General features: G+C 43.9%; 1 protein-coding gene across 3 annotated transcripts in view; it reads right to left on the bottom strand.

The window, feature by feature from the left end:
• nup98 (nucleoporin 98 and 96 precursor) overlaps positions 1-24,948 on the bottom strand; it is an 86,683-nt gene that overhangs the window by 59,795 nt on the left and 1,940 nt on the right. For 2 of the 3 annotated variants that reach the window (XM_059646884.1, XM_059646883.1), the window contains exons 2-9: positions 21,009-21,112; positions 18,162-18,266; positions 13,743-13,919; positions 11,921-12,063; positions 11,441-11,548; positions 10,019-10,202; positions 7,863-7,928; positions 3,333-3,502 (exon numbers count right to left, since the gene is read on the bottom strand). In XM_059646884.1, coding sequence (XP_059502867.1) covers positions 3,333-3,502; positions 7,863-7,928; positions 10,019-10,202; positions 11,441-11,548; positions 11,921-12,063; positions 13,743-13,919; positions 18,162-18,266; positions 21,009-21,084 — 1,029 coding nt within the window. In that variant the 5' untranslated portion in view covers positions 21,085-21,112. The remainder of the gene's footprint in view (positions 1-3,332; positions 3,503-7,862; positions 7,929-10,018; positions 10,203-11,440; positions 11,549-11,920; positions 12,064-13,742; positions 13,920-18,161; positions 18,267-21,008; positions 21,113-24,948) is intronic. The other variant, XM_059646885.1, reaches the window with a different exon arrangement.

Genomic DNA, 24,948 nt, shown 5'->3' on the forward strand with positions numbered 1-24,948 from the left:
CAGATGTTTCATCACCCTGCTAGGTAACATCATTAGTGCACTTCTGGTGGAGTGTTGGTGTTCTGTTCTGCTCATTATTTTGCTTAAGCACCTTGGTTTGCTGGGGTGGTTAGCAACACTTCCAGTTCTGTTTCTCAGCGGCATGTATATCAGTTCCAATTCAATGCGTTTGTTGATGGAGTTCTGGTTAGAATGCCATGCCTCCAGGAATTCCCTGTCACTGTTTGGCTTGCGATTCCATACAGTGTGGAAACAGGCCCTTCGGCCCAACAAGTCCACACCACCCCTTGGAGCATCCCACCCAGACCCATCCCCCCATAACCCTCACACACCTGAGCACTATGGGACAATTTAGCATGGCCGATCCACCTAGCCTGCACATGTTTGGACTGTGGGGGGAAACCAGAGCACCTGGAGGAAACCCACGCAAACACAGGGAGAATGCGCAAACACCACACAGTCACCCGAGGCTGGAATCAAACCCGGGTCTAATCACTGAGCCACTGTGCCGCCCAGGATGTGTTGCCCCAGTCAAATTCATGTCCTTCTTTGTCGGTGTGTTCTGAGACCAGTCAGAATTGGTCATGTCTCTGGGTGGCCAGCTGGTGTTCACGTATCCTTCTTGTCAGTTTTCTTCCAGTTTGGCCGATGAAACGTTATGAAGGAAACTTATAATAAGGATACATGAACACCAACTAGCCACCCAGAGACATGGCCAATTCTCACTGGTCACAGTCCACACAAAGGAGGGCACAAATGTGACTGGGGCAACACATCCATAACAACACAACCCAAACAGACATGCCAGGGAATTCCTGGAGGTCTGGTATTCCAACCAGAACTCCAGCAACCAACACAGTGAACTGGAGTTGATATACAAGCCACTGAAAAACAGAACTGGAAGTGATGCGAACCAGCCCAGCAAACCAAGGTGCATAACCAAAATAACAAGTGGGACAGAAATCTGACGCTGTTACCTAGCAGGGTGATGAAACATCTGCAAACACACTGGCTCGGCAAGCAGGTCTACAATCACAGAAGTTGAAGTGACAGGAACCTTGGGGTGTACATACACAAATCATTGGAAGTATGAGGACTGAGTGATCAAACAGTAAAACATAGGTGGGCTTTATACATAGAAGCAGATCGAAAAGCAAGGAAATTATGAATAAACCTTATAAAACGCAGGTTTAGCCCCACCTAGAGTACTGTTCAGTGTGCTGGACACCAGTCTTTAGGAAGGATGTGAAGGCATCAGAAGAGGCAGGTAAGATTCAGAAGAATGACTCCTGGGTGTACTTGTTGGAATTTAGGAGAATGAAAGTTGACCTTATTGAAATGTACAAGATTTTTCGGGGACTTGATATGGTAAATGCGGAGAGATTCAGGACTGATAAATGCATCTTTTTCCACATGGTAGGCAGTGTCTAGTGGGGTTCTGCAGGGACCGGTACCAGTGCTGCAGCTAATCACTATTACATCAATAATTTGGATGAGGCAACTAAATGACACAAAGCTGGGTGCAAGGGTGAGCTCTGAAGAGGATACAGAGACGCTTCAGTGCTATTGGATAAGCTGAATACACGACAGATGGAATTATGACGTGATAAGTGAGAGGTTATCAATTTTGGTAGTAAAAGCAGGAAGACAGATTTTCGGAATGGTTACAAGTTGAGAATGGGGAGATGTTCAATAAGGCCTTGTAAATCAGCTACTGAAGGTAAGCATGCTGGTGCAGCATGTGGAAAAGGCAGCAAATGGTATGCTGGCTTTCAGAGCGAGAGGATTAGAGTGCAGAAACAGAGGTGACTTGGTGCAATTATACAGGGCTTGGTGAGATCAGTTGGAATACTGTATGCACTTTTGATCTCCACAGCTGAGGAAGGATGCTCTTGCTCTCAAGGGAGTGCAGCGAAGGTTTACCAGGCAAATGAGGGGAATCTCAGACTTATAAAATTCTAACAGGACTGGACAGGGTAGCTGCAGGGAGGATGTTCCCGACGGTGGATGTGTCCAGAACTAGGGTTCACAGTGAGGATTTAGGGTAGACGAGGTGACATTTCTTCACCCAGAGTGGTGAGCTTGTGGAATTCGTTACCACAAGAAGTAGTTGATGCCAAAACACTGAACGTGCTCAAGGGACAACTAGATATAGCACTTGGGGCAAATGGGATCAGAAATTAAGAGAAAGCGGGATTAAGGTATTGCGTTGAATGATCAGCCACAATCACGAAGAATGGTAGAGTAGACTCAAAGGGCTGAATGTCCACCTACTGCTTCTATGTTTCTATAGAGGGAGTGCAGCAAAGGTTTAGAAGACTGATTCCTTGGATTGCAGGGCTGACATGAGGAGATACAATCTGAACTGATTCAATTAGCTGGAGTTCAGTAGAATGAGGGGGATCTTACAGAAACCTCAAATTCTTAAAAAGAACTAGACTGGGTATATGCAGGAAAGATGTTCCTGATGGTGGGAAAGTCCAGAACCTGGAGTCACAATCTAAGGACACTGGGTAAACCATTTAGGACTGAGAAGAGAAATTTCTCTACCAGAGAGGGATAAGCCTGTGGGTACTATACCACAGAGAGCAGATGACACCAAAACACTGTACAATTTCAAAGTGGTGGATATCACACTTGGGCTAAAAGGATCAAAAGGATATGGGAGGAAGGCAGAAACAAGCTATTCAGTTAGATGACCAGTCATAATGATTATGAATACTGAAGGAGGCTCAAAGGCACAGCTCTGAAAAAGGGTCACTAGACTTGAAACTTTAATGCTTTTTTTTTGTCCTGCACAGATGCTGTCTGACCTGGAGTTCGCACAGCCATCTCTGCTCTGTTTCAAATCTACCACCCACCTTGGCCCTAGAAACCATTAGCAGGCTGAACAAAATTACTGTGTTACTCTTCCCCAGTCTGTCTGCTGAGGACTTATTCTACCTCAGAGTGCTCACAATTCTAATGAGGGATTGTTGACTAGAAACTCATCTGTCAAGCATTCCCAACACTTCCTCTTCAGATTTCCACCTTTTCCAGTATTTTACTCTGTGAGGAAGTGCTTCCTGATGTCACCCCTGAATAGCCTGGCTTGGATTTGAAGATCCTGACCATTGTCTTGGTCTCTTGACACTAAATAACAGTAAAGAATTTGACTGTCTCCAAATTCTGAAATATTTTGAATTAGAAGCCCCTTAATCTTCTATATTCATGGGAATACAAGGTGGTCTATGGAGCCTCTCTTGTTTCATCTGCAGAGGGAATAGAGCTGGAATGAACGTACACGCGCCACACATAGAATTTCAGGCTGCTCAGTATTCTGGGTGTCTTACCATGCTGCTGGTGTTGGGCTGACCCAGGGTGTTGGCAGTGCCAAAACCGAAGCCAGTACTCTGTGTGGTTGTGGCCAGTCCGAAAGGTTTGTTCCCAAAGAGACCTGTGCTAGCCTGCTGCTGTGGCTGACCAAACAGGCCTCCCGTGCCTGTGCCGAAAGCACCAGTACCTGAAACACAGGCCCCAACATCATCAGCAGAAAGGACTGGCTGCACCGTGGTGACAGGGAAACAGCGAAACATTGCTGGACCTCCATCCCCACTGAGTTTCACCTCATTCCCACTGCCACCTCATTGTAAGTCTCTGACAACCCACAAATCCCAGCCCAAACACTTTCAAACTTGTTTCCACTGTTGTGTTGACTTGCTTCTCTTCTTGCTGCTTGACTGGAGCTGTTGCACTTTCTGTAAAATAAGCAAAACACCTAATATCCAAACTTCCTACAAACATGTACAGGGCTTAGCTACATTTAGAGGCTGGAAGAAATTTCATTGAGGGCTAAAAATCTCTGGAATTATAGAACTGAGCTCACAACATTCAGTCATTTAGTAGGCTTAAGACTGGGATCAAGCGATTCTTGGGTATTAAAGGGAATGGGACAGCGCAGGAAGGTGCAGTTGATAGTGAGATTGTGGCTGATACTGAATAAGTCGTGGGGTAGGTCAAGGGAGTGGATGATCTACTCAACGTAAATGCTCATCAACTCCCTCACTCAATCACTGCTGCGTTGTATGGAAACAAGACTTGAGGAATTTCAAATTCTGTCAAATAGTGACTGAGCTCGATACGTCAACACCTGTTCAGAGTACCTGTTGTTGGCAGCAACAATGTAAGTTGGGGTTTCAAGCTTTATGCAAGTTGGCAACAGCAGCGTTGAAGTGTCACAAGCAAATGGGAATATAGGAATAGAAGTAGGCCGTTCAGCCCCTTGAGCCAGAATAGCCAATGAAGATTAGCTTTAGTGTGTAAGCATCTCCCATCCTGCACCCCAAGGGCTGAGGAAGAATGTCAAAGAGTAGACAAACAAATTTGATCCGTGGTCAGCACTGATCTGGAAGGAGTCATGCAGGGCACACCGCTGTTTGATCCCCAAATATCCATTTCCCCTTTTAGTTGGGTATCCTTCCACATCTACATTAAACCCGTGTTTAACTTCATAGTGCAAATAATGCAAATTACAACAATTAAAACATCTTCCTGATCTCCACATGCAGTGCATTACTGGGAGAGAAAATTTAATCTCGATGTGAGTGGAAATGTAACATAAACCAACACTACACATGATAGCTTCAAGCCCATTCAGACTGCAAATTTTCTGCTGTTCCATTCACTCAACACATGCCAATCTGAGACCAAATGTAACATCTGTCCCCAGGATCAACTATTAACAGCCTTTTGAACTGAATTAGCAAAACCACTCAGCTGTACAAAGAAAGACTCAAGTTAATTCTGTAAGGGGGATAGACAATGGATGAACAATTCTTAGAACATAAAACATTACAGCACAGTACAGGCCCTTCGGCCCTTGATGTTGTGCCAACCTGTCATACCAATCTCGAGCCTGTCTAACCTACACTACTCCATGTACGTCCATATGCTTATCCAACGACGACTTAAATGTACCTAAAGTTGGCGAATCTACTACCGTAACAGGCAAAGCGTTCCATTCCCTTACTACTCTGAGTAAAGAAACTACCTCTGACATCTGTCCTATATCTTTCACCCCTCAATTTAAAGCTAAGCCCCCTCGTGCTCACCGTCACCATGCTAGGAAACAGGCTCTCCCTATCCACCCTATCTAACCCTCTGATTATTTTATATGTCTCAATTAAGTCACCTCTCAACCTTCTTCTCTCTAACGAAAACAGCCTCAAGTCCCTCCCCTCCATACCAGGCAACATCCTAGTAAATCTCCTCTGCACCCTTTCCAAAGCTTCCACGTCCTTCTTATAATACGGTGACCAGAACTGTACACAATGCTCCAAGTCGGCCGCACCAGAGTTTTGTACAGCTTTACCATAACCTCTTGGTTCTGGAACTCGATCCCTCTATTAATAAAAGCTAAAACACTGTATGCCTTCTTAACAGCCCTGTCAACCTGGGTGGCAACTTTCAAGGATCTGTGTACAAGGACACCAAGATCTCTCTGCTTATCTACACTGCTAAGAATCTTACCATTAGCCCAGTGCTTTGCCTTCTGGTTACTCCTACCAAACTGCATCACCTCACACTTGTCTGCATTAAACTCCATTTGCCACCTCTCAGCCCAGCTCTGCAGCTTATCTATGTCTCTCTGCAACCAAAAGCATCCTTCGTCACTGTCCACAACTCCATCGACCTTCGTGTCGTCTGCAAATTTACTAACCGATCCTTCTACGCCCTCATCCAGGTCATTTTTAAAAATGACAAACAGCAGTGGACCCAACACCGACCCTTGCAGTACACCACTAGTAACTGCTCTCCAGGATGAACATTTCCCATCAACTACCACCCTCTGTCTTCTTTCAGCAAGCCAATTTCCGATCCAATCTGCTATAGCTCCCACAATTCCATTTCTCCGCATTGTGTACAATAGCCTATTGTGGGGAACCTTATCGAACGCCTTGCTGAAATCCATATACACCACATCAACCGGTTTACTCTCATCTACCTGTTTGGTCACCTTCTCAAAGAACTCAAGGTTTGTGAGGCACGACCTTCCCTTCACAAAACCGTGCTGACTATCCCTAATCAATTTATTCTTTCCTAGATGATTATAAATCCTATCCCTTATAACCTTTTCCAACACTTTACCAAGGCTCACTGGTCTATAATTACCAGGGTTGTCTCTACTCCCCTTCTTGAACAGGGGGACCACATTTGTTATCCTCCAGTCATCTGGCACTATTCCTGTAGAAAGTGACGAGTTAAAGATTCATGCCAAAGGCTCGGCAATCTCCTCCCTGGCTTCCCAGAGGATCAGAGGATAAATCCCATCCGGCCCAGGGACTTATCTATCTTCACCCTCTGTAGGATTTCTAATACCACTTCCTTGTGAACCTCAATCCCACCTAATCTAGTAGCCTGCATCTCCGTATTCTCCTCGACAACATTGTCGTTTTTTTAAGAGTGAATACTGTTGAAAAATATTCATTTAGCGCTTCCCCATCTCATCTGACTCCACACACAACTTACCACTACTGCCCTTGATTGGGCCTAATCTTACTTTCGTCATTCTTTAATTCCTTAAATACCTATAGAAAGCCTTGGTTTACCCTGATCCTATCCGCCAACAACTTCTCATGTCTCCTCCTGGCTCTTCTGAGCTCCCTCTTTAGGTCTTTCCTGGCTACGATGTAGCCCTCAAGTGCCCTAACTGAGCCTTCACATCTCATCCTAACATAAGCCTTCTTCTTCCTCTGGACCAGAGATTCCACCTCCTTCGTAAACCACGGCTCCCGCACTCTACAGCTTCCTCCCTGCCTGACAGGTACGTACTTTTCTAGGACACACAGGAGCTTTTCCTTGAAAAAGCTCCATATTTCTAATGTGCCCATCCCCTGCAGTTTCCTTCCCCATCCTATGCTCCCCAAATCTTGCCTAATCTCATTGTAATTGCCTTTCCCCAACTATAAAACTCTTGCCCAGTGGTATACATCTATCCCTTTCCATCACTAAAGTAAACATAACAGAATTGTGATCACTATCACCAAAGTGCTCACCTACTTCCAAATCTAACACCTGGCCAGGCTCATACCCAATTCAGATGAACGAATCTGTAGTGAAATGATTGCTGATGAATATTTCCTAATACAAAAGTTTCTTCTTTTTGAGAAATTCTCATTAAATGCCTCAGACTCTCTCCCTGCCACAAAGCAGCTCCTTTAAGCCTTTGCTCTGCTTAAGCCTGCTCTGTGTAAACCCAGACTAGTTTAGGTAGGGGAGAATCCTGTAGGTCAATCTTATCCACTAATTTGGGGGTGGTGGGGGGTAAGATTCTTCCTCATTCCCATCTCCGACAGCCCCTTTAACTCTTGAAGCTATGTAGCACTTTAAATTCTATGGGAGGAATTGCTCCTTGAGTTGGATATGTACGTACTGTCACTTGTGCTCACCCCACAGGTTACGTGCACAAAGCCACAGTATGCATATGGCAACAGGGAGGCAGGATACAACTGTTAAGAGCTTGTGCCAACAAGACAAGTGTTTCCCAGAGGTACTGAATTGTTTAAACCATGGCACATGCTTTCCAGCAGCTTGGCGCAGGGTGACATTACGATACTGGGTGGAGATACATGATAGTGCGGAGGTGAAGCAGCCCCCAGGGGGCATGTCCTGTGCCCATGGGACTCTATTTGCCAAGGAAAAGATGTCTTTGAGAGAAAGGGGAGATATAAATGGGGAAGTAGACCTCAAATAAGTTCCGGCTTTCACCAGTCAGTAAATGATTCAGCACAATTGAGCAGCACAGTTTGTACTTCCTGCAAAAAGACCAAACCACGACCTGGTCTCAGCTGTAAAGCTTTAAACCTCACGATGAAAGTCCCTACCTGTTTTTTGAAGGCTGGACCCACAGACTGTCCCCAGCACACCCACTTGGGAAAGGAGACCAGTGTCTGAGGAGAGGAAGTCACTCGTTCAATATTTGATTTTGTTTTAAAATTAAAAAATTTACAACACATCTAAAGTGCCAAAGGTGACAATTCACATCAGCAGAGCCCATGGGCACAGTTGGCTCTCTCGGTAGCTGCTTCAAGGTATCCTGAAGGCTCCTTCCTCCCCCAAAACACATCACAGCCTTCAGTAAAAGATAAGGGGACAAAAGTGTGTAAAAGATGCCACACATACCTTGAATAAGAATTGGACATCGATTTAACTTTGGTCCAACTAACTTTTCAAAGGGTTAACAACAGTGGTGGTGATGTTTCTGTTCTGATAATCCGAAGCTCAGACCATAGCAATCCAGAGCCTGATATTTAAATCATACTATGGGCGGTTTGTGCATTTGGATCAGGTTTAAGAAAATCCAGAAATAAAAAGCAACCATGAATCTGTCAGATTGTTATCAAAACACAACAGGTTCATAAACGCCAGGTCCACAGTAACACAGCCAACTTGACGTTCTCAAAAAATTCATGACGGATAGTAACTGCCAGCATCTTCCAGAGAGAAAAATATGGGCGGGGGTCAAATTAATATGATTCTGGAGTGCAAAAAGGCCATGCCATTTTATGATGGGCTTTGGACTGTAGAAAGCTGAGGAAATAAACAATATATTTAGTGACAATTTTCGGTTTAAGTAAAACATCAAGTTTGTTCCTGCATTTTGAAGGACAGGCTTTACCTGGGACAAGTCTCTTACAGTCACCTTAGTGTTGCTGCTAGCCACAAACTGGCATTGACACAGAACCTGTGCAGTGGTAAGTCAGATTAACATGTAGCAGCAATGCATGGATCATGGTGCAGTGGTATTGTCTCTATCTCTGGATCAGAAGGCCCAAGGACAAGTCTCGCCTGCTCCAAAACTGAGTTACAACCCCTCCAAGAAGGGTGATCAAAAATATCTTGTATGATTGTCTGGGGATACCAACCCGCAACACCTACCAACTGATGGGAAACCAGCATCTGCAATGCTGCAGCATCCCCACTGAGTTGCCTTGTTCCACTTTAACAAGGGGAAGTCACAGCCCAATGTGCAGCGACCAGGGATTTGGTACTGAATACAGCTCACAGATGATCAGATGTGTTGTCTGAACATCTCCACAGAGACAAGCTCAAGCATCATACCTGATCCTTACGGAACACACGTGGAGAACTGGGATGTCACACGTGCAAAGTGCTTATGTGCAGGAGAAGTTATAGATGGATTTTGATTATAAAGGAGAAAACCCAAAATACAAATCCCCCAATGATTCTAGCTGCTCCAGGGAGAGAGTTGTAGAGAACAAGAGCCTTGGAAACACAAACACAGCAAGCCAGACAGCAACTGGAAGAATGGAGTAATCAACATTTTGAGTATTATCCTTCTGCAGGACTGAAGAAGCCTAGGTTCATTGGAAACCTCAGTTCAATTCCCAACCTGGGTGGCATAAACCAATTTGCAGAGTGGACCATACTCAGTACATTGACTGCCGTCTACACTATCTAGGCTCAGGGACATAAGTGGGCAGGCGGGTGGGGGGGGAAGAGGCGAAGAACGGGAATGACTTGACTCCTTACTGAAAGCAGGGTGTGTGTAATGGTGTAAAACACCCCAAGCAGCATCACACGTGTTTGCTGGATGTATCTAACAGAGTCATAGAGGGTGAGGAATTGTAAAATAAGGGTAGGCTTGGAGGATGGGGAATTGCTGCAGTGGTGCTGGATAAAGGAGTCTTGGAGACAGTATGGATACAGACAGCGGGTTTTGGATAAGCTGAAGATGCAAGGCCATCGGACAGAACTCCACTCATTTTTGGTGCTCTCTGCAATGGTCAAACAAACAAACATTCTTCCAATACTCTATCCAGAGCTGGATAAATGGGCATGCAGGGAGTTATTAGCACAGGGTATAGTCAGCTTCAGATGGTAGGCACTGATACTGCACATAACTGGCACACTGCCCCTTAATATTTTGATTTAACAGCCCCTACCCCAGATGAAAATTCTTTCCTAAAACAAGAGCCCCGGTCAGCTGCAGCCTATTTCAAATAATCAACAAACTTACTTGCTCCGAAGCCAGTTTTGCTCTGTCCAAAGTTGAAGCCTCCAGTCGGGTTGGCTGGAGTGGCTCCAAACAGCCCAGTGCCAGTGCTGGATGTAGCGGTTGAAGTGCCAAACAGACCACCACCACCCCCTAGGGGAGCCTGAGGCCCTTTACGGCCAGCAGTGTAATCCTCCAAACGCAGCTCCTGGAAGTTGGAAAACCACAGAGTCAATGGGGGAAGCACCACCTCCAACCAGTTCACAGAGACCAGAATCCTGCTAGATTTATTGCCCTGATCTTTTGCTTAGAGATGCTGAGCTCAGTTAATTCAGTAAGTTGCAGAGTATAGCAGTGTCATGAGAATATTAGTCACCTGGTAACCCATATTCCAGAACATTCTCATGAGAACATTAAACAAACACCCAAAACAGCCAGCCTGTGGGTATAAACTCAATTTTGTCTTAGATCAGTAAAAGGTTGGCTCGAGTTTAAATGATTTGTTGTAAAGTTCCACCAGGTTCATATATACCCTTTCCTGGAGGAAATTGACTGACCTTACCCACCTGATTCTAAATGCAACTCCTGTCTACTGATACATTTAATATTTAGCTACTCTGAGCTGACCTAGCAAATCTCTTTATAGTATCAAACTGAATACAAAAATACACGGAGCTTCCTCATGCTTTGGGTACGAATCTATATTTTCCTTCCAGAAGGTTCCTTGAGAAGCAATGTGAAATTAGGCCAATTCTGGAAAGGCGACGATGACTTCTGCAGCCACTAGAACTCAGGAGAAATCTCCCTGTGACCTGAAGCTACTATAAGAGGCAGGAGCCATTAGGGAAAGGGTAAATAAGCAGTTCTGTGGAGATCAACTGGAAATGGTCTCAGAGCCTTCAATTCAGGACAGATCTTGCTGAAAATCCACAAAAAATACAGAACAGAACAGTGACCATGTTGCTGTATGCTACACAATTGGACCAAGAGCTGAAGCCAGGGAGAGCAGCGCTGCAGGTGGACGAGACACATTCTAGCTATTACAGTTTTGTCACAGCCAGATTGTTTAAAATGGTCAAAACGGAGTCTCTGGAACTTGCAACTCATCAATATATTGGGAGCCTGGCTAAAAAGACTCTATACAAACACTTCGTTTGAACACCAAATCTATCCAAGGTGTTCAGATGGAATATATTTGCTTGTGTAAGTGACTTGAAGGCCATGGGATACAAGAGAACCCAAGGGCAAGATGGGAAATCATGAAATGTATGTGCTGCTATATTTCTACGGGATGTGATAAAATGTTTTTAACCTACGAGAGATGTAACCCCCCCCAGGATTCCTTTCTTTCAAAACGTCATCAGTCTCTGCGGTGATAATAAACACGAGGCATGAGTACCACTCATCCTACCAGCAAGGAAAATCCACCCACACAACAGTTCTCACCTCTAGTGACTTGGTCTCGTATTCCTTCATGGCTGTGATACACTGGTGTTTGGTGCTAATGTTGGTGCTGACTCCAGACTTTACCATCGTGTCCGTGCCTGTTGGAGGCTGCAGGCATGCAAAAGACAAACAGTGGAGTTAAGACAGCACACTGCTTGTGAGAGAAGAGGAACTTTGAGCAAGCAAAGTTTGTTCCACTGAATTCCAAACCGTCCACCAAGCACCATCCCAGTTGTAAACAGTTCGCTTTGCTGACTGAAGTTGCCAGCTCGAATCTCTATTTCCACAGCTGGCTAGCAGAGCCACCTAATCTCCCTCACGGTTCACGCCCTCCTATGCTCAATTCAGCACCAGTTGAGACACTGACTATTCAAGTAGGCAGGCAGTTCAGAAATTTCCACCAGTCTCAGAGTAATGTGGCTGTTAGCTTCCTACTCTGTGTCGGTATAAGCTGAGCACTACCAATTCCATGATACTCACATTGAATTTGACAGTGGTTCCAGTAGGGGCAGCAGTGCTAAAGGTGGTGCCTCCAAACAAGGTTCCAGAAGTCCCACCGAACGGATTAGAGGCAGTGCTGGTGGTCCCAAACAGGCCACCTCCAGTTGTGCTGGTTCCAAAAGCTGAAAACAAGAACAGTCACTGAAGTTCCCAGAGCACTCAGACAAAATACAATCAATCATTCTGTGGTATCCCTATATGTCACTGCAAGTGTTCTTTCCACACTCACCCCACTGGCCATCCTACGTGAACTATTACCACATACAGGGTGGTTTTCTGTCCCTCAAACCTACTGTAGTTACAGTCTGTTGAATAACAAACTGATTGCGATCTTAATTTTACATTTTCACCTATTCCAATAACCTCAACTCCCTTTGTCAATAACCCCATCTACTTTAAAAATATCAATTGTTGACCCCACCCTCTACTGCTCTCAGCAGAGCAGAGTTTCAGATGACCAATGCTCTGAGACAAACATTTCTTCCTCTCTAACATAAAGGAGACTGCCTATTTTTAAGCAGTTTCCTTTATTCTAGTCTGTCCAATGAAGGGAACCATCTTCTCAGCAGCCATTCTGTTCAGCCTGAAGTAAGATGGGGAGGCAACAGCCGAGTGGTATTATCGCTGGACTGTTAATGCAAAGACCCAAATAGCGGTCTAGGGACCCAGGTTCAAATCCCACCAAGGCAGATGGTGCAATCTGAATTCAACAGTCATCTGGAATGAAGATTCTAATGCCGACCACAAATCCATTGTCGACTGTCGGAAAAGCCCATCTGGTTCACTAATGTCCTTTAGGGAAAGAAACCGTCATCCTTACCTGGGCTAGGCTGCATGTGACTCCAGACCCACAGCAATATGGTTCACTCTGAACTGACTTCTGGGCAACTTGGGATGGGCAATAAATGCTGCCTGGCCAGCAATACACTTATCCCATTAATGAATTTTTAAAAAAAATCCATCTACATGTTGGTGACTGCAAATTGCTCAGCTCTGTGGATTAAGGGCTCACAGAAAGTGAGCAGACCATGTTATAGCAGCAGGCAGTACCCAGGAACTTCCAGCTCTTGCAGTCACTTAAACAACAAAAGGGGCTTTAAATTTCTTCATGACATATCAGGAGCACTTTCCAAGTTTTTCCAGGATTTCATAAATAACAATGAAATAAATGATCTAACAAACATTAACGGAGATACTAGGAAGCGCACCACTGCTCTTCTTCAAAACTGTTACCTTGGGATAGTTACATCCAGACCAGGGGGGCACACAGAGATTCTGTGTAACATCTCCCAGAGTGATGGGGAGGCATCCCTCAGTTTTGCACAGTGTTCATGTTGACCAGGTTACAAGCACCTGGACTGGGACTTGAATTCATGGCAGAGAGTTGAGACAGTGTCTTGGCATGCATCTGCATTCCTATAACTGTGCTGCATCTTTGTTTTTATTATACCTGGCACTTGCATCCAGCAAGATGGTGACCCAAAAGATTAACTCTGATTTCTCTTCACACATGCTACCAGACTTGCTCAGCTTTCCCAGCAACTTCTGTTTTTGTTTCTGATTTACAGCATCTGCAGTTCTTTAGGTTTTTATTCCCTGAGGAAGGGTTGCTGTAGTGATACAGTAAAAATCTGTCAGGGTTGACATGCAACTTGTAGTACATAAAAGGAATATCTAACCCAGTGCTCATTTGAGACACTGTGCAACTCTGGCCTGCCACACCAGGCTACAAGATGATGTCAAGCCTGACGTTAAAACGGCCCCCTTCGCTCTCAAAATTTCTGACAAAAGCTATGCTTACTTCCGAAGCCTCCGGCAGGCTTGCTCTGCGTGAAGGCATTGCCCTGCTGATTGGAGAACAGGCCCCCTGTGCTCGTGCCCCCAAACAGGCTGTTGGACGTTGACGTGCCGAAACCAAAGCCAGCATTGGTGGACGAAGTTGCCGGCTGCCCAAAACTACTGGAGCCGAATAGACCTCCTGCCGAGAGAACAGTGTGACAAATGAAACAAAATGATGGGCCTGTACTCAAAGTGAGTCACAAAGTTTCATCATATGAAAGAAAGGGCTTGGGTTTATTTAGTATTTCTCAATTTTTAGATGTTCCAAAATGTTTTACGGCACTTTTTAAGTTGTAGTCACTTTGGTGATTTTCACATGCTCAAACGAGTTTATCAATGCTTGTTGAGAAATTGAGAAGCATGAAAATTGGCTCGATCACCAGAAAAAATTCTCTGCTTTTCAAAGAATGTATTGGGACCTGTTCCGTCCACCCAAGACAAAGACACAAATTTGCTTTAACATCTCATCCAAAGGTCAGAACCTCTAACAATAAATTTCCTCGGAATTGCATCGAGGGGGCATATTTCTGGAATGGGAAACTCAACTCAAGCTCCTGATTAACAGGCAAGACTCCTATCCATCCCATCCACAGCCGGTATCTTGGCAAAATCCCATTCTAACAACACCTTTTTAAGCGGTGGAATATTATGTATTTTCCACTTGTGATGCCCCTTGTAAAGATTAAGCCTCAACCAACATAAATCCATCCTCTGATCATGTACTGAATTGTGATGGTGGCATTAAGTTATGTGGAGCCTGCTTAAAACATAGCATGTTATGGAAAATTCCTATGAAACTTTGGGCCAGCTTTAGAAGGAGTATTGCATAAAGCTCTGAGCTTCACACGCCGATGTGGAGGGTTTGAACAGACTGTCAAACAGATTCAGAACGATGGTTCTGGGAACTAGGAAACTGTTCATGGACAGAACGGAGAACAGCTCCAATATAGAGAACCAGACAAAATTATGACAAGTTTCAAACACGTAGTAAAGAGGCCCTTCAGCCTATTGAGTCTGTACCACCAAAAATAGACTAGCACCCACTCAAGTTCCACTTTCCCATGCTTGGCCCATAGCTTTCAACATTATATCATTTCAAATCTCATCCTTTTTACAAGTTGAGATTGCAACTACCCTCCCAAACAGTGCATTCCAGATCCCCACCATCCTGAGTGAAAATGTCTTTCCTCAAAACTCCTCTAAACCACTTGCCTTTCACTTTAAAATTACACCTCCTTGTTACTGACTCTTTGGCTAAGGGGAACAACTGCTCCTTATTCACCCTATGCCCCTCAGAATCTTATACTTCTCTATCTGATGCCCCCCTCCACCCCCCGCATCAACCCTTCCTGCTGGAAAGAAAGGAAGCTGAGCTTATCCAGCCTCTCATCATAGAGAAGCTGTTCCACCCAAGGCAACATCTTAGTGAATCTCTTCCACATCCCCGCCTCAAGGAAATGACTTCCTTCCTATAGTGAGATGACCAGAACTACACAAAGTGTTGCAGCTGTTGGCTAACCAAAGTTCTGTACACCTCCAACATAACCTCCCTGCTCCTAAAACCTACGTCATGAGTGATAAAGGCAAGTGTCCCATATGCGTTAATTACCCTATTAACCTATTCTGGGATCTGTGGATAAGTGTCCTAAAATCTGTCTATTTCTTTGAGCTTCCTCACGTCCTGATATTCATTGAGTACTTGTTCTTTCTTCCAAAGTGCATCACTTTATACATATATGTGGGTTAAACTCCATCTGCAACTGAGCTGCCCACTGACCAATGCTTAACATAGAACATAGAACAGTACAGCACAAAACAGGCCCTTCAGCCCACAATGTTGTGCCCACCATTGATCCTCATGTATGCACCCTCAAATTTCTGTGAACATATGCATGTCCAGCAGTCTCTTAAATGTCCCCAATGTCCTTGCTTCCACAACTGCTGCTGGCAACGCATTCCATGCTCTCTCAACTCTCTGTGTAAAAGAACCCGCCTCTGACATCCCCTCTATACTTTCCTCCAACCAGCTTAAAACTTTGACCCCTCGTGTTAGCCTTTTCTGCCCTGGAAAATAGTCTATCAACTCTATCTATGCCTCTCATTATCTTGTATACCTCAATTAGGTCCCTTCTCCTCCTCCTTTTCTCCAATAAAAAAAGTCCGAGCTCAGTCAACCTCTCTTCATAAGATAAGCCCTCCAGTCCAGGCAGCATCCTGGGAAACCTCCTCTGAACCCTCTCCAAAGCATCCACATCTTTCCTATAATAGGGCGACCAGAACTGGACACAGTATTCCAAGTGCGGTCTAACCAAAGTTTTATAGAGCTGCAACAAGGTCTCACCACTCAAACTCAATCCCCCTGTAAATGAAAGCCAAAACATCATATGTTTTCTTAACAACCCTGTCCACTTGGGTAGCCATTTTAAGGGATCTATGTATCTGCACACCAAGATCCCTCTGTTCCTCCACGCTACCAAGAATCCTATCCTTAATCCTGTACTCAGCTTTCAAATTCGACCTTCCAAAATGCATCACCTCGCATTTATCCAGGTTGAACTCCATCTGCTACCTCTCAGCCCATCTCTGCATCCTGTCAATGTCCCGCTGCAGCCTACAACAGCTCTCTATACTTGTCAACGACACCTCCAACCTTTGTGTCGTCTGCAAACTTGCTGACCCATCCTTCAATCCCCTCATCCAAGTCATTAATAAAAATTACAAACAGTGGAGGCCCAAGGACAGAGCCCTGTGGAACACCACTCACCAATGACTTCCAGGCAGAATATTTTCCTTCTACTACCACTCGCTGTCTTCTGTTGGCCAGCCAATTCTGTATCCAGGCAGCTAAGTTCCCCTGTATCCCATTCCTCCTGACCTTCTGAATGAGCCTACCATGGGGAACCTTATCAAATGCCTTGCTGAAGTCCATATACACCACATCCACAGCTCGACCCTCATCAACTTTTCTAGTCACATCCTCAAAGAGCTCGATAAGGTTTGTGAGGCATGACCTGCCCTTCACAAAGCCGTGTTGATTGCATTTAATCAAGCCATGCTGTTCCAGATGGTCTTAAATCCTAACCCTCAGAATCCTTTCTAACACCTTGCAGATGACAGACGTGAGACTTACTGGTCTGTAATTGCCGGGGATTTCCCTATTTCCTTTCCTGCAACCCAACAACATCCTCCATACAGTTAACCACCCAACCAATCCTTCTGTCATCCACAAACCTGTCATTCCCCCTACATTTGCATCTATATTATAGAGATGTAATCACTAACGACAATGGACCCAATGCTGACCCTTAGCTCACTGAGCATTGGGTTTCAATCTTACAAGCAGAGGAAATGTCTCATGCAGCAAATGGTTAGGATCTGCAACGTACCTGCCTGAAGATGCAGCGGAAGCCGATTCAAACTGAAGTTTTCAGAAGGGAATTGGATGATAAGAAACGTAGTTGCTGGGCTTGGCGGGGGGGGGGGGGGGGGGGGGGGGGGGGCGCGTGGTGGAAAGGAGAGAGCAGGGGAGTGGCACCAGATGAATTGCTTCTTCAGCAGGCCAGACTGCAGACATGGTAGAGAATGACCTCCTTCAGTGTCACAATTTTATGCTGGCCTTTTTTGTAGCACTGATGTTACAACAGTGACTACACTTCAAAAGGTTCTTCATCAGCTGCAAAGCACTTTTGGACAACTAGGCTGTCAGAGACATTAGTGAGTTAAGGATGGATGTTTTACTGCAGTTATAAAAGGCTTTGGTGAGACACCTAGAGTATGGTGTCTAGTTTAGGTCTCACTACTCAAGGAAATTGATACTTGCTATGGAGGAAGCACAGCTGAGGTTTACACAGCCAACTGGATGGCAGGATTGCCCTTTGAAGAGAGGTTGATCCAACTCGGTCGGTATTCACTGCAGTTAGAAGAACAGAAGGGACCCGATTGAAACAATTCTAAGAAGGCTGGCAAGGTTAGATGTAGGGAGGGTGTTTCCTCTGGTTGGGAAGTCGAGAAGCAGGGGACAGTCTCAGGATACCAGATAGGACCAGGAGGAAAAATTTCTTCCAGGTAGGAAGTGGAATGAACCAGTGGCATTTTTTACCACAGAAGACCGTGGAAGCCAAGTCCCTGAATATTTGAGGTAGAAGACAATTTTTAAAAAGATTTTAAAAGGTATCAACAGGTAGGTAGAGAAAGCAGGGATTATGACATTGTGATAGAGGATTAGCCGGGATAATACTGAACGGTAGAGCAGGCTTGAAGTGCAATATGGTCTACTTTCTGCTCCTATTTTCTACATTATGGAAAGGTTATTTTATTCACAATTAAATATATTTTAATTGACTGTTAGCAGGAAGCAAGCAAATGAGAACCGACTCCCTACCTGGCTTGTTCTGAGTGTTACCAAAGAGACCACCACCGGCATTAGTGGCAGTACCAAATCCAGCTGTGGCTGTACCAAATCCACCAAAGCCTGGAGTTGCAGTATCTGAAAAGCAGGAGATCACAAGGGTTTAGGTTAATGGCGAGGATGGACTGAGTGAACCATGAGAGACAGGAAGTGGATGCCAGACACTTCCTCCAGCCTCCTCCATCATATATCGAGGTGGTGACCTCAGCTCTGTTAACTCCCAAACCTCTTAGCTCACCTCAATCCTCAGGAAACCCAAACTCTAACTCTGACATTGGGAATCCAGAAAAAAAAAACTTATGTCTCTTCAGAGAAAGAGGTTCAAGGGGAATTTGAATAGAGGCCTTTTGATAGCAAATTTTGACAGATAAGTAGAAATTGCAGCCAGATTTACTAGCCACAGACTTACACCAGGCAGCAGAACCAGAGGGAGGATTAGGAATATTCACACCACCCCTAGAGAGCGAGAGTGAGAGAAAACTACACAGTGGAAAAAGAACAGTGAACACTCCTTGCTACAGGCAGTCAAAGCTAAGCTGTAACCTCTCTCTCCTTTCCACCTGGGCAGTCTCCAGAACTGAAATGGTCATTTGAATCTGACCTGTGGTGCTGAAGTGATAGTGGGCTCAGTGTAACAAGAGTCACATGTGGGCCAGTAGATACTTTCCGAATTATTTATTCAGAAACTCAAGTTTGAATTTTGGGTTTTCAAATGATCTATGTTCAATAAATTTGGGCAGAAAATCTGCTATCAATAAGTGTGTGTCCAGGAACAGGTCCAAAGACCAGAACATTTGAATGGTACTCAATGAGGAGTGTTGAGGATCGAACCTCTGACCCAAGGGAGGATAAATCTGTCTGAGAGACAAGGTTCAAGGAAGGTCAGTGACTGGGATGAGAGAGCTGCCCTAATTCTGAAAGAGTTTGACATGGTGAATTACAAGAGGCAATTTCCTCTTTGGCTGCAGGGTCTAGAATAATGGACACAATATCAAGATTACAGGTTCGACTATTTAAGACAGTGATGATGAGAATTTTTTTACTCAGGATTGTAAACCTTGGGAATTTTTCACTGGCGGTGGGGCTGAGGATGCCGTTGCCAAGTTGTGTAAATTACTTGTAGATCGTAAGGCAAGATGTTAGAACTTGGTGTTTGTAAAATGCTATGGGGAAAGCAGTGTATGGTCCCTTTAAGACGTGATGTGCATTTTCTGTGCTTACTGAATCAAAAAAGATGTTTGTGGTTTTACAGGTGCACAGACCATCAGAATTGAAACATTTGTATCAAAAAGCTACCTGTTAGGAGGCAAAGCAGTATTTTCACCAAGACAACAGATTTTCAAATTTGTGTGATTTAAACCACACCCTGAGAAACCAAAAACCAATTAAATTTAAATCTACAAGAAATTGATATTTAATCGAGGGTATACAAGATATTTGGAAAATCAGGGCAAGAGTCAACTGGCATTTGCCAAGAGAACAGCACTCAGCTCTAAACGAAAGAATTACTGGCTCTCACAGAATTCTCTTCAGCTTTAGAGTAAGCTCTGTCTAAATTAAACGGTACCTATGGCTCAAATAGTTTATGTTCCTGACAAAAGAATTCAATGGAGAAGGTGCTCCTGACAGAAGAATTTGAAGACATGGAACATTCTGGAAGATGTAACCTGGCTGTAATTTTGAGAGACTAAATTCTAATTTTTCAAATTTTTGTTTATACAAGTGGGACTTGCACTTATTGGAACAGCATACCATTGGAATATTGTTTTATTCAGGAATAGTTAGTAGTCAGAAGAGATTTATATAGTTTGTTAACAGTTTAGCTAATCTGTTCACTTGTAAAGCTAGATAAATAAATAGTCACTTGTTGATTATAAAGAGTGAATGTCAAAGGGTTTACTTTATTTAATCACTCTTACAACGGATAGGGGGCTGTCTTACAAGGCAAGGTGCGCCTCTCTGGGTGCATTGGTTTTAGTTAGTTATTGGGGGGTGGGAGGGATACCTCCACTATATAAGAATGCTCCATCTGAGAATGTTCAAGATGGAGCTTAATAGATTTTGGCACAAAGAATTAAAAGATATGGACAGGAGGGTTGACGAAAGATGAATATTAGCATGATTTTACGGATTAGTAGGGCAACTGTGATGTCTTGGATAATTTAAATAATGGATAAAGACAGTAACTGCTAGAAGTATTATAGGCTCACTACTCAAATTTATAGATAGCTATCAACAGTCATAATGTGTAATCACATCTCAGAGACCTTCTCGAAAGAGTTCCTGTGTAGATCACATGCCATGACAGAATGCACGAGTCATAACATACAGGGTTTTGCTTACAGATTATTTCTAGGGACTAGGTGCCATTGCTGCTAAGTTACTGAGGACTGAGACAGTCACTGGAAGTGTAGCTAGCTATATTCCTCTTGCTGTATTCTGCCTGTTCAGTTCAGAGAGCAGAGTTAATATTCCAAATTGCAGCACACGCATAAAGTATCTCGGGAAGAACAGCCCAACAGGTCTATGTAGTGGCTTTCAGGTTGCTGCATAGCCTTGTGGGAGCATAGCTGACAAGGAACGCTGCTATCCGTCTCACTGATTCATAGTCAGATTTGTGTCATTCAGTGGGACTTTTTTTTTAAAAAGGGTGAGAAACCTGCTGCCCCTTACTCAATATACTCTAAATCGTCACTTCAATCTCATACTAGCAGGCATATGAATGCTGTTGGGGCTGGTTTTGGTGGTGATGGTCACTGACCAAGCAACGCTCAACTTCTCTGCCTCCCAAAATACAAAGTGCAGAAAAAGCCAACTTACTTTGTCCAAATGCTGAGGTGGTGAATCCGCTGGTGTTGCCGAAGGTGGGAGTGCCAAACTGCGACTTATTAAACATCTTACCAGATTACTAAGATCACAGGCAACTGTGAAGAGAAACAGACCGAGCAAAAAAATCAGTCACCTAGGGTTTAACAGAAACTCCTAAAACATCAAAGGATGCCAGCGTACGAGCATATGCAAGATACTGACTGACTCTCCTTCTGCTTCATGGAAAACTCCAACCAGCAGAATTCATCCTCTCCAAATCTGGGCTGTTTCTGAAGCTCAAATCTGAAGGTGATGAGAGGATGTCTAAAAAGGGGGTAAATTAAAGTGCTGTAACTCCTTGAACATACAAAGTGTCGGACCAAAAATAAATAAATAAGGACTCATGAAATTTTTTTGGGTGGGAGTTGTGTGACCACTATTAGCATGGAGGGGGGACAGGCAGCAGGGTATACCAGTGAGTGGGTATTTCCAAGGTGGCAGGCTGTGGGATGCTGCAAAGATCAATTCTGCAGCCATAGCTATTTACATATCCACAAAAAAATTACCAACATATTTTTAATAAAAAAGAACGTGAAGAAAAGAAAACCAATGCTGTATAGACAGTTTGGAAAGAGGTGACCACAAACACCAAAATGAAAGTTTTAACCCTGAGTGCAATTATATCCTTTACGTAAATGCAATTCAGGTGAAGTATCAATTATACCTTCACTGGAAAATTTCCACACATTCACGAGATGCAATTCTCTCAATCTCTGTCCAAGACACACTGACACTAACTCACTGAGTAAAGAATAATTACTTGGGGCTTCTCCCAATCCTGTCCACACAGGCTGTTTAGTTGACTTGGCAAACTAAGCAGACCTCCCACTGCTACAAATTGACACTCCGAATGGGATTTGCTTGTGGCCCTTCTCAGTCCGTCTCTGTCTGGGATGCAAAATCTTAAATCAGTAAAGATTTCAGTAATTATCTCACCAGGAGGTTTGCTAGGACACAATTTTATCTGTACAATTTCTTGCAAGGGCTGTTTTGACATAATGCTGAAAAAAAATTTCTGATCATAAAAAAGTCGCACCTACACAGAAGTGAAAACAAAAACATTTTACCTCCACTGTAGAATCTAAGTTCCAAATTAAATTCATACTACAAACCTTTACACCATGCTAATGGCTTACAGACAGGAAGTAAAGTATACAAGTTAGCTGACAACATGAAGCTAGTTGGAAATGAAAGCTGCAAAGAGATACAAAAAGTTGAATGAGTAAGTAACCAAGTGGCATACTGAGAGATACTACAGGTTACTCAATTTGGTTGCAAGAATACAGAAGTAGCATTATTTTTCAAAAGCATGAAATTGTAAATGTCAATGTTCAGAGGGATTTGTGCATACTCTTGTAAGCAATTTAGAAGTTAGCACACAGACACAGCAAGCAATCAGGATGACAAAGAACACATCAGCCTTCACTGCAAGGGGACTGGAATAAAGAAACATTTTTACAAACGCACAGTATTTCTGCCAGACTATGCTTGGAGTAGAGGTAGAGGACCTGGAGGTTTAGGGAAGGACTTTCAGAGCTCAAACACAGATACCAGTGGTGGAATGATGAAGTGATGAAAATCAGGACATAGCACATGGCTCTGAAAATGGTACTGCCATGGTTACATTACTAGGCAACTAATGCAGAGGTCCAGACTAACATTCCAAGGAAACAAACTGTGTAGCTGGATGAGCACAGATTGCCAAGCAGCATCCTAGGGGCACAAAAGCTGACGTTTCGGGTCTAGACTGCAGTTCCCATTATCTCTAACATTCTGAGGACATGAGTTCAAACTCCATCACAGTAGCTGGTGGAATTTGAAGTCGATCAATAAAGCCAAACAAAGTGAAATAATCACATATTAATCTTGTTTACTAATATTCTTTTAGGGAAAAATTTGTGACCTTATCTGGTCTGGCCTACGTGCCCCCAGACCTGCAGCAATATGGTTCACTGGTGAATCAGGGATGGGCAATAAACACTAGCCTAACCAACAAGATCCATATCCCATGGATGACTAAAAAAAGGCCATGCCCCAAACACCTCCATCACCATCCTAGAGTATTGTCAGACTCAAAGGCAACAGATACAGGGGCGAGTAGACCGGACAGTCCTTAGCATCAGCTCCAGACCCCGCAAAGTTACATGGTATTGTTGCTGACTATCCCCATTAGCTGATGAATCGTACCACACCAGTTCAACTGGAGGGTACACTGAAGATGGAGATGTACTCGAGATGTGGAATTCTAACACCTATCCTTAAAGGCTTTCAGTACCACTGCTAACCAAGCAGGTTGGGTCCTGAAGGCATACCTTTCAGACTGTGTCTACGGCAGATGGTGAGAGAAAGCCAACATGGCAGCAAAACCTGTCCGACCTCAGCTTCACTCAACACCATCCAGCACTTCCTCCGTTCACGTGCAGCAGTAGCTGTGTGACTTCAATCTACAAGGTGTACCTCATTAACTCACCAAAACTTTTTGGGTGTCTCCTTTACAGAGAGGGGGTGGTCACTGTGGTAGTGTTCTACCTCTGATTCGAGTAGGTTCAAGTACCACCTACTATAGAATTGTGTAATAACATCTCTGAACAGGTTAATTTAAAAGAGTCTCCAAATCCCAGAACTCCACCACTGAAAAGGACACCATCACCTGGAAATCCTCTCCAGGCCATCCCCATCCTGACTTGCAAATATACCATTCATTCACTGTTACAGTTAAAATCTTGAAATCCTCTATCAGCACAGTGCACACCACATGGACTGCAGCAGTTCAAACAGGCAACTAATAAATCAGCTTCTCAAAGGCAATTAGGGATGGGTAATAAAAACTTGACTAGATGATGCTCACAAACATAATTAAATTCTAGGGAAATGGAGAAGTCCTGAAAAGCAGCAGGGCTGGAGGTGGTTATAGATATCAGAGGGATGAGGCCATGGAAGGATTTAAAGGGGAGAGGAGAAAAAAAAATCAAACTACTGCTGGAAGCAGGAGCCAATTTAGGTGAGCAAGAATAAAGACGGGGCTGAACTGCCCACGAATCATACTAGAAACAGCAGAGTCTTCTTGAGGGTAGAAGGTGAAACTGCATTAAAACAGTCAGATCTAGAGGTCAAAAAGAGTCACAAACGAGGGGTGCAGCAGGAGACAAACTGTAGATGGGAAGAAGATAGGTTAAGCTACAGGATGGAAACAGGCAGCCTTCAGGTTAACAATAAGAGTCTTTGGCAAAACTAATGTCATATTTGATCCAACAGACTGGTTCAGTATCAGCATAGACCAGGAGTGAAACACAGTCATGATGTGTAAGTGGAATTTGCAGCAGGGACTAAAGGCAATGATTTCAAATCTTCATGTTGGTTAGCTGGAGATACTCATCATAAACGCTGAACTCAGCTTTTAGTGAGGACAGAAGGATTCCAGCTAACAACTAAAAAAGAACAACCACAAATGGGAAGAGCATATTTACAAACTGTCACTGGCAGCCGTATTCTAACTTGTATATCTCCCCAGAATTCTCATTCCGGAAGCAAAGCAGCTATGCGTAAGTTACCTGCTAATCTTACTTAAACTGACCAATATTTTCACAGGACAATGGTTTCAGGTGAATACAACAGCTCTACTCAAGGAGGTTACAATGAGGGAAAGAGGTCATTCAGCCCCTCATGTTGGTATTGTGTATAAACAAGTGTTCTGCATATATCTCAAAATTCAACTCTGCTCCAAAAAGGGGCTGTTGTAGCAGAGTGGAGTGGTAACATCCCTATTCCTGGGATAAGTGGCCTGTTCAAGTCTCACCTATTTCAGAAGTGTGTAATAACATTTTTCTAATCAGAGACAAGTTAAATTTAGAAAAAACTCTACTCCAAATTCCATTAACCACTGAGGTACTTT

This window comes from Stegostoma tigrinum, chromosome 6 (assembly GCF_030684315.1).
Source record: "Stegostoma tigrinum isolate sSteTig4 chromosome 6, sSteTig4.hap1, whole genome shotgun sequence".
Lineage (NCBI taxonomy): Eukaryota > Metazoa > Chordata > Chondrichthyes > Orectolobiformes > Stegostomatidae > Stegostoma > Stegostoma tigrinum.